Source organism: Molothrus aeneus, chromosome 1, assembly GCF_037042795.1.
Source record: "Molothrus aeneus isolate 106 chromosome 1, BPBGC_Maene_1.0, whole genome shotgun sequence".
In the NCBI taxonomy this organism is placed as follows: Eukaryota; Metazoa; Chordata; class Aves; order Passeriformes; family Icteridae; genus Molothrus; species Molothrus aeneus.
The window spans coordinates 84,044,551-84,062,425 of NC_089646.1; the positions used below are offsets into that span (position 1 = coordinate 84,044,551).

Below are 17,875 nucleotides of genomic sequence, written 5' to 3' on the forward strand. Positions count from 1 at the left end.
TCTTTGTGGGTTCTTTCAACTCAATATATTCAGTGATAATTTGCTGGTATAATCCCAGCCTTGTAGTAAAGTCCTGGTTTTGACTGTACAACCAAATTTGAGAACCAACACTGTACCAGCATACATACCACCACTTTCATTTGAAAGGAAAGACTTTACTGAAGGCTTATGATAATTACTCTCTACATTGTCCCTGAAGTGTGTTGAATGAATCCTGTTGAAAATGCCCCACGTTCAATATGTTGCTCTAAAATGGTTAGCTTAATTACAGTAAACATGTCTTGAAAAAACAAACAGGCAATTGAGTTATGACATGTTGTCAGCCTCTTTTTGGAACATCCCAGCAATTCAAAATAAAAAAAGATATTTAGTTTACTTAGAAGTCTAAACTCACTGAAATTTGACTCGCACAGAGGTAGAACTGTCACTTCTCAAAGAGTTGGAAAGAAGAGAATGTCAACATAAATAAATAATTTTATAAATAAAAAATAAGCCTACAGCTCAGCACCTACAAGAATGACGTTACCTAAACAATAAATAAGGATATTTACCGTGCTGGAAGTGGTAGCGATTGAGAAAAACTGCAGGAGACAATTTTAATGAATATCACAATCTGACCTCAAAGGAAGTAGCGCTTGTCAATGTGTATTTTAAAAGCAGGTATATTTTAAAGCACATCACGGAATTATGTAATTTGAATGCATAAGCAGGCTGATAAAACTCAACTCCAAAAAGCTGCTATTACAATTTTGTCTATGAGAACAGAAAGTGAGAAGAGGTAAATATAAGAACAAAATTTTAAACACAAATACCTCTTAGCTCCTCTTCACTAAACCATCAATAACTGTGCTCCTTGCAGGAACTGTCTCTGATCCTGTCCAGTCTGTTTCTCATAAGCCCTGGTCTGTTGCCTCTGCCTCTCAGCTTTCACAGCTGCCATGACTATGGCATGTCTCTTCTTTCCTTCTCTCCAGCCCACAGCACAGGCAGGTGACAGACTCTGACTGGATGAAGCCCCTTGTATTATGCGCACCTCTACGAACAGCAGCTCTGGGACACAGCAAAGCTCCTCCTTTTGCCCTGCCCTAGGCCAACCTGCACCCTGCCAGAGTCCAGCCCAGCCTGGCACAAGGCCCAAGAGCATCCAAGGACAGCTGGGCACATTGCTGACCTGGCTGCTGCTCTGGGCACAGCTCACTGAACAAACCCATGCTGCTCTCCAGACTGAGATCTCACTCTGCTGTTTCAGCTGGACCCCAAAAGAATGGCAGCACAAATGCTTTTAATTGCCCATAATATTGTTGTCACATCATATAACCCTGCAGAGACTGCTTTGAGTCTTGGCTCACCTTTTTTTCTGTCCCAGGCATATAGCTCCTTTATTCCTAGCTCCTCCAAGGACTTGGTAAGCTCTAGCTCTTCCCCAGTTATGCCATCCCGCAGAAGAACAATGTGCTCTTGGCTGACTTCACACTTCTCACAAATAGCCGGGATGATGCTGTGGAGAGGCACCTCTGGACTAACTCGAACCACAGCCTTCTGTGTCTTCAGGTAGTTCACTACCAGCCTCACAGATTTCTGCAGAAACAAACACAAACTCTCAGTCCCCCTTCTGTGGCGGATAGGCCATCTCACAATGAGAAAAGCACTGGGGATTTCCATGTTGCCTTGACTTTAAGGCAACATGGCAAACTTACCCCACCTTGCAAAAAATAATATTTGAAAGAATAACATCTCAGACCTCGCTTCCCACTAAGAAGTCATCCACAAGAACACATGCAGAAGGAAAAGGAATCAGAGGCAGATGTAATGTAAAAGTTTACAAGTCCCACTTTGAAAGGTGGGAGAGTATAATTAGATATAGTTATTAGAACAATAAAAAAAATTTCAGCAAACATTTGGAAAATGGCTACTCCTTAATCTTCACTTTATCTTGAAATACATTTATTAATGATGAGCCTTCTCCCATATCTTCAATGAAGCTGTTGCACAGAATATCACCAAAACACTATCTCCACACAACCCCACTCCCCCATTTCAGCCATTACTGCAATTTTGAATTGCCCTAATCTTCAGATTTCCATCTATCCAACCACATGCAACATACCATTTTGTCTAAATGTCTAGACTAGCCTCTACTAATCTACATGCAAAACATTATTAGTTAAGCTAGTAAAGCAGGTTATAATCAATCCCAAGTCTTTCCCATCTGGTTCAAAGATGGAAAGATTGGAAGAACTGAAATCATAGGAATGGAATGATGTTCCACAGCATCATTTTAGCCCTCCAGAGTACTGACCTCAGGGACCCTTGGCAGAGGTCTCTTTGCCTTCTCTTCAGGAATCTTCTCTTTCAGAAGTACTGTCTGTACATCCAGTGCTCCTATCAAAGTGTTTGGCTTGTAACTCAGAACTTGTTGAGTTCCCGAAGACTTTAGTTCAAGACTATGTTGAGATGGATTTAAGCGATACTGGCTGCATAAATCAACCAATACATCCATCACAGCTTTACTACAAGGAAGAAGAATTCACTGTTAGCATGAGAAAAAAAACATAGCCAGAAAATTTACCTCAGTTTTAAGATGGGGGATAAAAGACAACACCAGCTGTGGATGTGCCTCAACTTACCATCTTTGGGAGAGAACAGTCTAGTGCTTTGAAATGTTAAACAGATCAGATAAAATGATAGGAATTAAATATATTCACACTTCAGTGTCTGTTTATGAGCTCACAACTAACTGTTCAGTATCAAGCAGACAGCAGAGCCAATCATAGCACTTACAAACATCAGCCAAGTGCAGACAAAGTGCATCTTATTTACTTCCAGATCACAGACGACAGAATATTCTGAGTTGGAAGTGATTCTCAAGGATCCAACAAGTCCAACTCTTAAGTGAATGGTCCATATGGGAATTGAACCCACAACCTTGGTGTTATTAAGCACCATGCTCTAACTGAGGGTCATAATGTACTAAATCCATACATTAAATGCTCCAGTTCAAATTCCGTTCATTAATGTGAAGACAAGATATGAGTAGATTATGAACTCACAGTCTGGTAAACTCCACCTAGATCTGAACAATCACATAACCCAAAATGGAGTACTTAAATTTGGAACAAATGGTAGATAGGGTTTATTTTTCTACATGACTTCCCCACATCCATTAGACACCAGCTATATTTTCCAGTACAAGAGATCCTGTCCATATTTATTTTGGTGACAATATTAAACCTGTACAAAACCATCTAGTTTTGAGTGTCCCCATTATCAGCAAGTTTACTGCAGTATGATTCTTAAAACATGAAGTTTTAAGAGAGTCAGCAACTGTCCCTCTCATTTCGTGCCTCTCCACAGAAGTACTCTATTCTGTATCAAGAACTCAGTATTCACTGGAGCTTGATACTGCCTAATGCAGCAGATTTGAACTGTGCTCCCCCACACTCCAGAAATTCTCCTCTGTAACAGTAAGGAAGGGTTCTTTCATTTTCATAGCCTTCCCCTCAAAAACTCTGTACAGAATCAGAGAAAATAGGCTTATTAAAACTGGTCATTTTTCTCAAAAGTTTTGGTTTCATAAACCAGTCTGTCACCAATAAAAGAATGTCAGCTAAAAAAAATTTACCAGCTGTAGCTGGAACCTGCCACATACAGTGGGATATCTGTCTTGTAGCAGAAGTGAAAAAAAAAATGCACAGACAGCAAATTTGCCAAAATAACTGGCACTCCTTTTAATGTTTAAACTGGAAAAACTGTATACAGATTCAAAATTCAAGCAAATTCAAAGAAAATAAAATCTTCCACAGGTTATTAGCTAGCACCGTTACATCTGTAGCTCAAGAATTACCCTTTAAACTGCAAGCTGTTGGCAACTGGGAAACTACTCCGTGGAGGGCCAACAATCTTCTTTCTATAGGTATGTTGCTGGCCAGCAACTGCTCAAGAAGTTGGTGAAGAATGCTGGACGGCTAATGGCAAAGACAACAAAAATGGAAAACTAGAGCAATTCCTTATTACCTGGTAGGTGACAGCTCCTCTCATGCAAGAGAAGAGGAAGGACCTCCATTACAGTAACCTTTTCCAAGTTTAACTGAGTTACACAGTGTGACCTGGGAAAGTGGCAAGCGTGGGAAATTTGAAATAACATGATCTCACTGAAAAGGGAAGAACTCAGAATATGATAACTGAAGATCACATAAGGAAAACAGATGCCATTAATATGTATATGATGCTTCAGAACAGAGTGCACTGTGGCAACTGCTAACATACAGAGCACAAATACAAATGTGTAGCATCCAAATCAAAACTGTATCAGCTCATTTCATAATGACTCATTCTGACACAATCTACAAGTTGAAAACATCGGTGTTTCACAAGTATGTTCAATTCATATGCTCCACACCACAAACCAACAGACATTTACAGCTACTCAGTACAAACTACAGAAGAATCTCACCTACACCAGTATTTACATGAATACTCATTAAACTGTGCAGTGCACACTTTTTTAAAGTGCTTATCAGGCCTCCTGATACAGATCTCAACTTGTCTGTTTACAGACATATTTCTTTTAAACTAAAATTTGCAAGTGTTTGCTTTCCCTCAGCATTCTTACTATTGTTTCAGAGAAAATGAAATAACCTGGCAGAATCATAGTACACAGTGTCCTATGTGCTTGAAATTTATATTTGAAGTGGAACAGTACTATATTTCTGCAGTACATAATACTGTGATAATTCATTCAGATTTGGATAGTTATCTTGCCTCTTGAAAAAGTATTTGTAAAGAGAAGATAGTTCATCAAAATAACAATTTATGATTTCACACATACACCACTGAAATTATAAAATATATTCAGCAGCAACAGTACCACAACTATAATATGATCAGAATCCACACCAGCCATCAGAGAAAATAAATTACAGACAATCGTGCAACTTGAACAAATTTGTCTGGACAATAGAAAATACAAAAATCCAGCCAAATCTAAGGTTTCACCTTATTGCTGATTATGAACAGGCATGCATTAAACATAACATTTAAGGAAGTCTACAACATGCCACCCTGTGCCATGCTGCTCAGAATACACAATTGTTCCATGAAAAGCATCCTTCATCTGCACCTTTTGAAAGTACAGCTGAAGCTTTTGAAAAAGCTTCAAAGCAAATTGCATGCTCTTTAAAAAATGTAAAGTCAGGGAAAATTTTTCACAAAACTTCTGAAGTGTAAAGAAAAAAAATAAGAAGCAGGGAGAGAAAAGGAGGAAAGGAGAGGAATTCCACAAACAAAGTTCAAAATCCTTGTGTTTCAATCGAAGTAAGAGAGCTGGGAAACCCTAGCAATGTAGTTATTCTTATATCAGATTTCCATGGCATCAACTTGAAAAAATTTCCTTCTAAACCATAATACAGTTCAGCTTGATTTTAAATGAGAGTTTTATTTCAAGTACGCCCATGTATATTCTACACACATAAGAGAGTCACTAAACACAGCAAGAGAATAGTAATCAACTAATCTAAACCAACTTTTCTTTCTAACCTTGGGCTGAATATGGCTCTTGGAAGATGAAAAGATTCAATCCTTCCTTTGCTTCCATCTTGTTCCACACAGATCTCCACTTTTTATTAACCTGTTTGGACATCTAGTAGAGAACATACTCTGCTTTGAAATTCAGGCAGGTCTTAAATCTAAACCTGAAAAGAAGTTAAATACGTCCTGCCTTTCTAACTTCTCAGCTAAGAAATACCTTACTTTTTCATTTTAGCATGATGTTGCTGAAATTTTTGGTGGAGTGACCAAACACTACATAATAGACACACCAAAGGTTTATGACTGACAAGCAAATACTAGAGCACAGAAACAAAACTGGAGCGAGAACACAATTTAAGACTCGTACAAGAAGGTTGATATGACTATTCTTACAAAGGAAAATACTTTGTCTCTATTTTGATATTTCATTACTAAGCTGTTTGACATTTAATGCCAATTCTGAACAGTAAAGGATAACTACTTTGTCAGCAATACTTATCATGCTGATCCAGTTCGACCAGACTGCTTGTTTCCTGCTGTTCTCCAGTAAAATGCAGCAGATGCTTATGGTTTTTAGGAAGTATAAAACAACTGAGATGTTTTGGGTATGGTTTGGCTTGACCTCCTTGGATCACACAGAGAAATACATTTTAAAACATACCCTTGTCCAGCTAAAAATAAATGTGCAGGGTAAAGTTGCATTCTCTCAAACAATTTTCTTTTTTATCTTCTACTTTCATGTTACAAATGGTGTCCAATACCTAAACAGGTCTAGGAGAAAGCTGGAGAGGGACTTGTCACAAGAGCATGTGGTGACAGAACAAGGGCTAAAAGTTTAAAACTAAGAGTAGGCTTAGATTAGATATTAGGAAGAAATTCTTGACTGTGAGAGTGGTGAAGCACAGGAACTGGTCCAGAGAAGCTGTGGATGCCCCATCCCTGGAAGCATGGGAGACCAGGTTGGATGGGGCTCTGAGCAAGTCCCTGGTGCATGGCAGGGAGAGTAGAATTAGATGGTCTTTAAGGTTCTTCTAACCCAAACTATTCTGTGATTCCATGGTTTAAAAAAAAATTAAAAATAGTCTTAAACTGGAGGAAAGGATCTTCTTTATTTAGGTCAATGTCAAATATGCATTAAGAATCTGCATTAGCAATTAACTGGAAAAGAAAGTAATACTGTAAAGGGAATGGATGACCCAAAATCTTTAATTCTTTCACTATTCCCATTTAAACTAGAAAATAGCATCAGTCTTTATCTTTGCATGCTCCAAAGTACAGCAGGCACTTAATGAAAAGATTACCACTTTTTCTACACAAACAAAAATGTACGCACTAAGTACTAATCTGTATCCAAAAAAGTTCAGGAAATGTGATAAATAAGACACTTATAAATGTTTTCTATTTCTTTTCTTAACTTGCTCCTGTACATTTGGCTCTTATTTTCCACAACAGAGCAAGTCCACAGAAGGAACATCAAGATGATACATGAGACAGAGGACTGGATTTTTTGAGTCTTAGAACAAGAAAGGTGAAGAAAGACCTTGCTACTGTCTGTAAGTAGGAACTATAGGGTTACAGAGACAGACTCTTCTTGACTGTGAAGAGCAAGAGACAAGTGCTGAATAGGAAATTCCATTTAGATACAAGTAAACATATTGTCTCCAAAAAGATGGTTCCAGCCCTGGAAAAGAGGTGCAGAAAAATCCAGAAACCTCCTCTCTGAAGTATTCAAACTTCCAACTTGCCTAGAGACTGTGTGTTCCAGGGGCCCCTTTCAACACAAATTCTAGTACAACTTTCTCCCCCTCCCCCTTAGCCTACACTGAACAACTGTACTATAGACCTGACTCTTATTCAGTATTTAGTTAAACTATTTTTTAAGCCTTTTGCCATGTGCCCTGTTTATCTTCTTCTGACAACACCTCTTGAATGTTTTATCAACCTGACTGATTTCATACGTTGAATCTTTCCTGAAACACTGTTCTGTATGTCGAGCTATAAGCCTACAATAAAGAGACTGAAACTATGTGAGAATATTCTTTCTGAATATTCTGATATTACTCTGTACTGAACTCTGTTCTCCAATATTTTCAGAATCAGACTACAGCTTTGGCTAGTTTACTACTACTTCCAGTGTCCTGCTCTATGTTCATCATATGTATGAGAGAATTTGTGTAACATGTAAGATGCAGGAGCAACAACTTTCCAGTTTACTTTTCAGCATATTGGTCATCCACGTGTTGACAACTTCAAAACAAACCTCACTTAGCTTCAAACATCCCCATTTTTCTACAGTGCTTTTCAAATACTACTGAGTTCCAAGCTGCTGTGTTAATGAATTTATCTGTGTTAATCAGGAAGTCCTCCTCAGTGCCACCAAGTGTGAACAGAGATGCATTACCCCTTTATTTATGGGTTACCCATTGAAAGTATTACGTCTGAGAATCATGAAGAGAACACTGATAACTTGGGAGCTTTTCCAGTTGTTTTCCATCTAAATGTCTACCCACCACCTCTCTCAGACCTGTTAACTGTTTGTGTGGATGTGCTACAGATCTACACGCATAAAATGTGTAAGTGGCCAATGCTTTACCTATCCTTTCAGAACATCAGTCAGTGCTGATACCCAAGTACAAACACAGAATAGTGTTTCCCTCCTTTTCAAAGGGAAGTAGGCTAACAGTTTTTCATGAATAGTTCTACATGTCTTATAGCAGAGTTCCCAGGGATCAAGTCCTTCAAAAAGAAAACTGTTTATACTATTTTATCGCTGCACACACTCCCTAATGATTCAGCTTTGTACTAAAATCTGTGCTACACATTTTCAAATTCCCAAACAAATTGTGTGTTACAAGATGGCAATAAACCGTTAGAGAGACTGTCAGCTTGAGTTAACTTTTATAAATAAAACAATTTCAAGGTTCCAGATTGCAATAAAATATCTTTAAATAGTTCAAACTTTTTTTCTTAACATGTCTTCAAGAAAACTTAATGAGAACATTCTGCCCTTCTGCTGATATTTGCAGGAACTTTTTACATAGAGAACAAAGTTAAATTACAACATGTTGCTTTGCCTACATACAATGAACAAATTGAAAGGCGTAATTTTTACTTTTCGTTCACTTATAACAATCTTAAGTGATACTAATTATCTACAGTATTTATATTTTCAAATATAATCCAGTGTACTTCATTGTTCTGTGGACTGCTTTCCAGAAATTACAGAATAATTTTTCATTATGAACATGCCCAGGGCAAAGATTTGCAAATTTTTTTGAAACAAAAAAACTATTTCCCCAGGGTGGCCAAATGGAGATTCTGCAGAAAACAGTTTTAATGATGGCAACAAAAATAATGAAGATTTAAAGCAGTATAAACAACAGCAGATTTTTCTGAAATGTCCTTCCATGATATCATCACAGATAAAGAGTGAGCAGGGAAAATAATTCATTACCTGTACTGGCTCTTACTCCTGCCACAAACTTAAAAAAAAAAAAAAGGCAAAAAACCATCACATTTTATAAGATCCAGTAACTTCATAATTTAATGTTTACCCCCTAAGTATCATTGTATTTCATAGCTGTTTAGATTCCAATACCAAAACAATGCAAGAAGTTGAAAAAACCTGGGCTTTCCCCCAAACCTGGAGACTTCAGACAGTTCATCCCCTAAAAGTTTCAGATAATCTTGACATTTTTCACTATTCTACATACCTAAAAACAAAGCCAGGGCTAATGTACAGAAAATGCTTCTTCCAGTGATTAGAAAGAACAGCAGCACACATGAGGTCTGTTCATAGACTGATGCCACTGTAATACAGGGCTTATTACAGAATATTCTTTTCTCATTTCATAGCTTGTTAGGGGAATTAATCTTCCTTTCTCAGTTTCTGTCATCTTCCACTTCCCACAGCTGGCTATCAGTGTCACTAACTTCTCCACTTCAAGTCTTGAAGACAGCATGCGGGCGGAACAGCCACAGCCTAGGTTAGGCACCAGTGATGTGCAGATTTGCACATTAACACAGGCAGGAATTTAATTGCCACCTAAATCAGAGGCCTATACCTATCACGCAGACCCTGAGAGAAATGAGCACCTTCACAGACAAAGAGAACATTTTAGTTGCTTAGAATGCTTAATGCAGATGATATAAATAACTTCACAGAAATGCGGGAAGTTTCATATTTGCCATTTCTTTCAGGTTTTTGTCCATAGACTAAAGACTCTAATAAACAAAACAGTCTCAGTGTATGGGACATGTAATGATAAACACTTGTGTGAGATAGAATATTTACTGTACAGGGACTTTCTACTTGCTCTTTGCTCCTGTAGCTTTTACATTCTTCAAAAAGTCACAATAAAACGCCACTCATAGCACTCTTGGACTGCTTGCTTTGGAGAGGAAAAATGTTTCTAACCTTATGGCAATTATCTATGTCTCAGTACAAAATGCTGCATGAATATTAATGTCTTGTCAGCTCCCAGATGGCTTGCATTTGCCAATGAAATACCACCTTTCTTTGGGCTCTAATGGCCAGTGAGTTTCATGTCCTGTTCCACTTACCAGGCCTGCTCTCTTCTTTCTCTGATTAAGTCCAAATCTCCCTATAAAAACTCTATCACTACACGTATTATCTGAGAGCTCTGGTAAGTGCTGCTTTCCTTTCAAACCTTTAACATCACTCTGGCTTTGGGGTAGACACCCACAAGTTGCACTATCTCCCAAGAGTAGATAAATGTATGTTAGTTTCTATAAGAAAAGTAGGGGGAAGAAAGAAGTCCCAGACACCAAATAGCAGTTTACACATCCTCCTCAGCCACCGAAATATACTATGAGGGAAACAGTCAACACAGACTAGCATATGAGACAGAAAACAGTTCTGCTGGAATGCAGACTAACTACTGAAAGCATTAATTTTAAAATAAACACAGAATCTGACTTACCAATAGGCAGCTACATTTCACAGTTGAGACGGCCACGATACACAAAGCATCATCATACAATATCACAAAGCATCAGCCCAAACAGAATAACACCACTTCAGAAATGTTCAAGAATCTGCTCTTTTTTGCTTTTCAGCCCAATCTTTTATACCCTTCATTTTACATGCCTTACACCTGTGAGCCCTCTGCACACTTTGTGGTTGGTCAGTGCACCTCAGCACTCCATGTCCCATTACCTTCAATGCTGCTCACCTGTCCTGCACAGCTGTAGCCCACTGGGGATGAGGCTCCACTGCAGCCCCACTCCCAATTACCACAAACTGTGTGCCTACACCTATACACCTTTTGAATGTGGTCTTACACTTCCTACAGTTTCCTGACTACTCCTGACCACAACATTGTTTGCTATGGTTTCATCAGAGTCTTGTTTGTATTTTTGAAACTTCTCTGTACTATTTCCTAAAGTAATGTCTCTTTCTTTCAAAACAATTTACACAAAAAGAACGAGGATAAAGAAGAGCTCCCACAGTGAAGAGAATTATCTCAAAATTACCTTTCCAATAAAATTTGCTCTTGATTGTACCCAGTAAGTAACACAGAAAATCCCTGTCTCTTTCCATGGGAAAAAGAATACACTTTTATATATAAAAAGCTTCCTAAATACGAGCAGATGCTTTTCTGTCTACACAACTGCACTGTAATTGTGAAGGCAGGTTCTCTGAATGCGATGAATCATCCATCTTCCGAGCCTGCTTCCTGGCATGCCTCCAGGCACTCATACTGTCAGGACTGTTTGCCAGCAGCACCTAGTTCCACTGCAGCAAGCCCACTCTGGATTATGAGATGTGATGCAACCTAAGCACAGTGACACTACATGAAAGGGATAGATCCATAGACGTACTGATCCATGGGGAAAAGAGGGACACAATAGCTGCTAAATCCTTCTTGCCCCAGAAGAGAGGATCCTTTATACTTGGTTCTCAGGACTCTGGTGCAACAGCTGCTTAAAATGCAGAGAAAAGCATGACAGAGAAGCCCCATAAACTCAGAAGAACAGCACCACCAAGCATCCCATGGGGAACAAAAGGCTTCAAAAAGTGAGAGCTAATCAAAGCCTTACCTTCCTTGCACTGTGCACTTCTGCTCCACTCCACTGGGTAAAACAACTGTGAAGTCCACCAGTCTGTTTATCATGTTCTCCTTCATGCTCACAAGGTTCTGATCCGAAATTACAGATGTCTCTGCAGGTGACTTGGGCTCACTTTGAATTCTACTTGCTGCAGAAGGTTGATTTGGTGGAGGGGGAGCACGAGCTTTCATTCTTTTCCTTGAGAAAGAAAGGTAAGAAGAAAATTAATAATTTCTTCCAAGAAAATCCACACACATTACTAAGAAATATATGTTCATTTGCCCATAATCTCAGACTGTTTTAAAAAGTTCCTTTAATGCAAGTAATTTTTTTCTTCATCATTAACTTTTTCAGTGGAGTTGCACTTTTATTTTTACCTCCTCTCTAAAAATACGCTAATTTTTTAATGATGCACTCACTCCTACTGTTTGCTTTCCATGCCCCAGGGGATGAATCAGTTCCATAATTAGGATATGATATAATCGTTTTTCTGTCGAGTACGAAGCATACTCCTATGAAGTGAGAAACAGAAATGTTGGGTCCAGTCCAGACCTGACTCAAGAAAGAGTTGTATTTACGTACATGAATGTTTCCTCCAAGTCAGAATGGCAGCAGTGGAAGCAGGGTGAGGTTTCATTCAGCTATATTTGGGTTCCACAATATTACTCTACTTGAAACATTGTCTCTTCCTCTGCTCTAAGTTAGTAGTATTAAATCTGGCTCATCATACTTCATAGGGAAGCACCATGAAAAGGTCAACTGTGAATGATATCACTTCTTATCATGTAACACCAAAACTATAGCTCTTTGAAAAGCACCCTGAAAGGAACTCATTCTTCAGTAGCAGGGTATGCACCATGTGTGATATACAGAAAAGCTGCATCACCTTGCACCAAGCAAGCAGCGTGCTTTACAGAGATATAAACCCACCACAGACTTGAAGTTTACTTCTTTGGCAAGCTGCCAGACAGATAAGCAACATATGTGTGCTGTTAAACTTCTGAATAGCTGGCCTCATACCAAACACATGTCTAAGAGGATTAACTCTGATGATTAATACTCCAGTGACCTCTTCTGACTAGATTTACGCTTAGTTTAAGTCAGATTTTAGTGTAACAGATGGAAAAAGCAGTAAAATATTTACTCAGAAATTATTGTGGAGGCCTACCGCCTGCATTTTGTTAATCTGCCTGTTTTTAGGGTGCAGGAAGAGATTATGATTCTTCACACGATTTTTGCCCTGCAAACAATATGAACTGAGGTCCAGATAGGAAAAGTACAGAAAAAGCACTCTAATTCTTAAAAGCCGGAAAAGCTTAGTGGTCAAATCAGCCAAGGGCAAAACTGTGTATAGGGGGAAAAAAAAAAAAACCTGAACTGAAATACCAAATCAAACTCTTCTTTAATAAGAGATAACCTCTATTCTCACAGATAAAAAGGCTAAACAGAGTTTGGATAATCAGTGTAAGCTCCTGGCAGAATCAAAAAGTAACAGCTTTATCACATTAACAAAAATACCCAAACCAAACCAACCAACCAACCAACAAGAAAAAAAGTGTTCAGAGGTAGTCCAAACCCTCCATACTTTGTAATCAGTATTTGCATTTGACCAACAATTTCTGTGACACGTCTCAACTTGCAAAAATTCTTTATACTTTCTTGAAAATTCTCATTTCAGTGAGACCTCAACAAGGCAGTGGTAAATCAGCAGTGATGAAGATACTGCCTTTCCTTCCCTGTGGGCATAACAAATAGCATTCTCTTCAGATATGCAGGGAGAGGTACTGCCTTATTTACTAGTATAGAGAAATTTCTCTTTCATCAGAAATTTTCTTGAACATTCCATTTTTATTCTATATACACTGAGTGAGGCATGAAGTCATCAGTCACTAACTTGCAGCTCCTATGCTCCTCCCCGGTGATAAGTTCAGAGCATTGACAAGTAATTAACTAGCTTGGTTCTCCATGAACCAAACTCTTAATTTATTTGTCTATTGAAGAAAAAAAAAATATTTTGGATTCATCTTCTCCTCAGGTCCTTTTATATTTAGCTACAGTTGTTATTTGTAAGCAGGTGGTGAGAGACGGGAATTTTGCATACATCCAGACTCATGGCAAAACCGCCTTACAATCATACAGTTTAAGAACTTCACATCGATTTACAAGTCATGTAACTCTTGCCTTTCATAATACCAACTACTTCAACAGAAGTAGCTATAGAGCTACTATAAACTATAACTTGTTTCTTAAAACAAGCTTTTATTTTTTGTTCTTGTGGCTTGTTCTATAATGCGGGAGCTAATTCCAAGACATTGCAACTGACAAAGTACCAAAGGGGGTAGAAAGAAAAGAAGCAGGCAAGTGTTCTGAGCCTGGCAGAACTAGTTTTAATTATAATTTACCTCATAAATTCCAGATCTCACAGTGAAAAAAGGTAGAAGAAATAAAGCAATGGTAATAAAATAATCATGAAAATGAAATTAGCTGAAGCTGTAGACACTTGAAACTTCAGAGAAAAAGTGAAGAAGGACTGAGTTTTGAAGCTAGTGAAGGAGCTGGAAGTAAATTGGGACTATGCTACACAAGGCGTCTGTTCCCTGGTGATAACATAAACCTGCCTGAGGTTTTCTATGGGAACAGAAAAACAAGGTCAGACACTTTATTGAGAGTGTGATTTTTATCTTTTTAATATATTTTAAAAAACTTTTAAGTACTCCTCAGCCAATTCTGCAGTTACAGACCTTGTATGAAACCGCTTGAGGCTGGGGGTGAGAGTAGGGCAGTGTGTGCAGTGTGTCAGCAAATCAGGCATCACACCAAAAAAAGCATCAGCCATACATTGACCAGCAATACTCACTTTAACTCCAAATAACATCTAACAATGCTACTCTTTTTGGCATTATGCAGACAAGGCCTTTCAGATACTACAATCCTCCTTTTCTTTTGTGCAGAAAGGACAGGGCAGGTCTGCTTCCTTCAGGGACATCAGAGAAAGGAAAAGGAAAAACATTCCCACTGCAGTCTCTCTAACCTAGCAACAGTTCAGGTGACCTCATACGAACTTTTCCACAATAGTGATTTACATATTCTCACTGTGACTGCTTGAAATTCCTGGTTTTCAACATTTTCCAAATGACAGATCTCAAACTATTTCAGTGGAAGCAGATCCCTTTGCAGTTCACATCTGTGGAGTGATATGTCACACAGATTTGCATTTTCTAGCCAACTTTCTGAAACATCTCTGTAGGATAATGTAGCTACATGAATCAGAGACTGAAATCCACAGATCTAGCTCTACCTTGGATCTGACATGAGCAGCTGCTTTTTCTGACATGCTCCAGCAACTGCAGTCAGAAGCTGCCTAGAAGCCTGTTAATACTATTGAATGTGAGTGAGAAAAAGAATTAATCTTTCTTTGTCAGAGCAACAATGGTTATAGACAACAACACAAAAGCACTCCATAATAAAAGCCTTATTGTGACCCCACAAAAATAATGCACAAAGAAAGTGAGTGATTTAAAAGCCTGTTTTAAGCAAGGGAAGAAAGGGTACTTTCCATGCTATAACCACAACATACTATAAAAAAGTTGCATGCCATTCTTCAGTGTCAGATAAATTCAACCTAAATTTAGTTCAACAGCCATCTTCTCTCCACAAACATCTTTCACTACTGAGATACCTGTTAAGATCCTGTACCTGCTCCTCATCTGCAGGAGAAGTTACAAGTGGGAACACTTCAGATCTGGTTTAACTCATGGTTACATGAGTTACATCCTTCCATCCAGTCCTTGAGACTGAGACAGAAAACAAGCAGCTGATTCTAATACCCAAATGTACAGTGGCTTTTACTGAGGCTTGAACTATTTATTTTCAGTTAACTGTAAATGGGAAAAAATGCATATAGCCGTGAAATAGCTAGGCAGAATATATAAATCACCTACCAGCACTGTTCTCAGTAAAAGCACAGGTTTCTCAAGATGGAAAAGGAAAAACAAGGAAACTGACCTGTTACGGTTGCAGCTACCACTGACTAATAAGATCAGTGTTTCTTCTTCAGCACAGAAGAAACACAAGAGAAATGAAAAGAAGTTTCATTGGATTATGAACTTCAAGACAAGGTAACACAAGCCCTTTGGACCTATAATTTATTAATATATAACTACCAAGCAACAGGATGTAACCTGGACTTTACAATCCTATCCAAGAAAAACGCGATCTCTCTTTTGAGCAACAGTGGTCCTGGGACTTCTACGCCCAGGGCAAAGCTATGCAGAGACTGCCTTTCTTCAGACAAGGTCTAACACACACACACACACACACAAAGAAAAAAACTGAAAGTGAAAGAGTGAAATGCTACCCATTTCCACCATTCCCAATAAATAATCTTCTCTGCCCTGTAAAACAAAGGCAACTTAACAGGTACAGAACAGACTACATTCCATGCATGTCAGCAGGACTTTGGCAAGTGCTCCATAATTCACCAGTTTGTAGAATCTGATCCTTTCTATGCAGTGTCTCTCTCTGACCATTAATTTTAAACAAGTGAGAACAACAAAAAAAGCACAAAAACACACATACACACACACACACACACACACACTGCAAGAAAAAAGGAAGAACATAAAAAAAAAAGGAGAGAAAAGACCCGACCAAGAAACCTTAAAAACCCCACCCAACAAAACCAAGAAAAATCCAATCCAAAACAAAACAAAACAAAAAAAATCACTCAACCATCCCTTATCATAGCAGAACTATGGGAAATTCATTTTTTATCTAATGGCCAACTAGCACAATGTGGTCAAGTCAATTTGCAGTCTGGTCAAAAGGCTCAAACAGGTGCAAAGGTTTTTCTGTTATAGTTATATACACCCCATCTCATAATTAGGAGAAACAAACCAACATGGGGGTGCTCAGTGATGAGAAAATATAGACACAGCATCTCTTGGACGAAAACCAGGAAACATGGGAATAAACATTCTTGATTTTCAGGTGATTGGACTCCTACAGTCTTTTGAGGGGAAATCTGTGTACATAGGCAAGGAAAAAAAATGCAGACAAATATGTTCACTTTCTCCCTTCCCCCTGGCAACTTGCACAGCAAAGTCAGAAGCCCAGCCCTTAGGCACACACCTCATACTCCAAACCACCAAGACACAGCAGCATAGAAGTCATTCATGCTCAGTGATCTAACTTGTGAAGGAGGTATCTTTCAGAAAACACTTCCTTTTCATTCTTTGCTAGTTGCTTATGGCAAAGCAAAGAAAACCCAGATCACTGGCTAGGAAAGGGACAACCACTTTATCAGAATAAACAGCACGCTAAGTTTCCTCTTTGTAAGTAAAATCCTTTCAGCTTCTGATGCAGCAGCTCAGAAAAACTGTAACAGATGCTACAAAATATAAAGGAAATACAAACAGATCAGCAGCAAGATCAATTCACCTCAACAATTCTGAAAATGGAAACCAAAAGTCAAACAAATCTCAGAGAGATTAAGAACAGACGCCAGGAGCATGATAATGTCCATAACTACTAAAGAGGCACAAATTCATCCAGATGGCTTTACAGCATAAACTAGAACTCCATTCCACTTTGCCATCTATAACACTTAAATTAACCAATTAAATTAAAAGCAATACAAAAATACCAAAGAACATTCTCAAGTTTACTTTGTCTATCATAGGCTAAATATACCAATTCATTACAATTGTGTGCAACACAGGTAATGTAGACTTTTAAATGTCTCATACAGGTTACAGGTCTAAAATGCATTACTATTGTAGTAACCTGTTTCCAATATTATTTTACAATATTTTGGTAAAATTAATAGTATTACACAAATTTCACACTTTCTAAAGAGCTGAAATCTTCAGCAGACACTAAGATGGAATGAACTAGATTACTAGTGGATATGGCTCAGGCAACAATGGGGGTTCTCTACTTAATTTTTTTAATAAGTTGCTGCTTTGTTTTAGCAGTTTTTACTCTGAATTCCATGGCTACTATAGTATATAATTATTTTATTCTTTTCTCTTTTCAAACATTTATTGGAATTTCATATTACTTGTAAAAGATCGTTCCATTTTTTAGGCAGGATCACAATAACAGACACAATGAAAATTATTTCCTTGTGGGCATGATAAAGTCACCCAAAATAGACAAGAAAAAATAATTTGTTTCTGGCAAAGAAATGAAAGTCATTTAATTATATTTTTGATCTTCCATTTGATTCTACTGATGAGAAACCCTACAGCTTTATGCATTTTAAAAATAAAGTTAC

At 38.1% G+C, this 17,875-nt stretch overlaps 1 protein-coding gene across 3 annotated transcripts in view; it reads right to left on the reverse strand.

The window, feature by feature from the left end:
* Positions 1 to 17,875, reverse strand: part of COBL (cordon-bleu WH2 repeat protein) — a 156,622-nt gene that overhangs the window by 102,680 nt on the left and 36,067 nt on the right. For all 3 annotated transcript variants that reach the window (XM_066560102.1, XM_066560093.1, XM_066560085.1), the window contains exons 2-4: positions 11,590 to 11,796; positions 2,300 to 2,510; positions 1,350 to 1,578 (exon numbers count right to left, since the gene is read on the reverse strand). In XM_066560102.1, the coding sequence (XP_066416199.1) occupies positions 1,350 to 1,578; positions 2,300 to 2,510; positions 11,590 to 11,796 (647 nt within the window). The remainder of the gene's footprint in view (positions 1 to 1,349; positions 1,579 to 2,299; positions 2,511 to 11,589; positions 11,797 to 17,875) is intronic.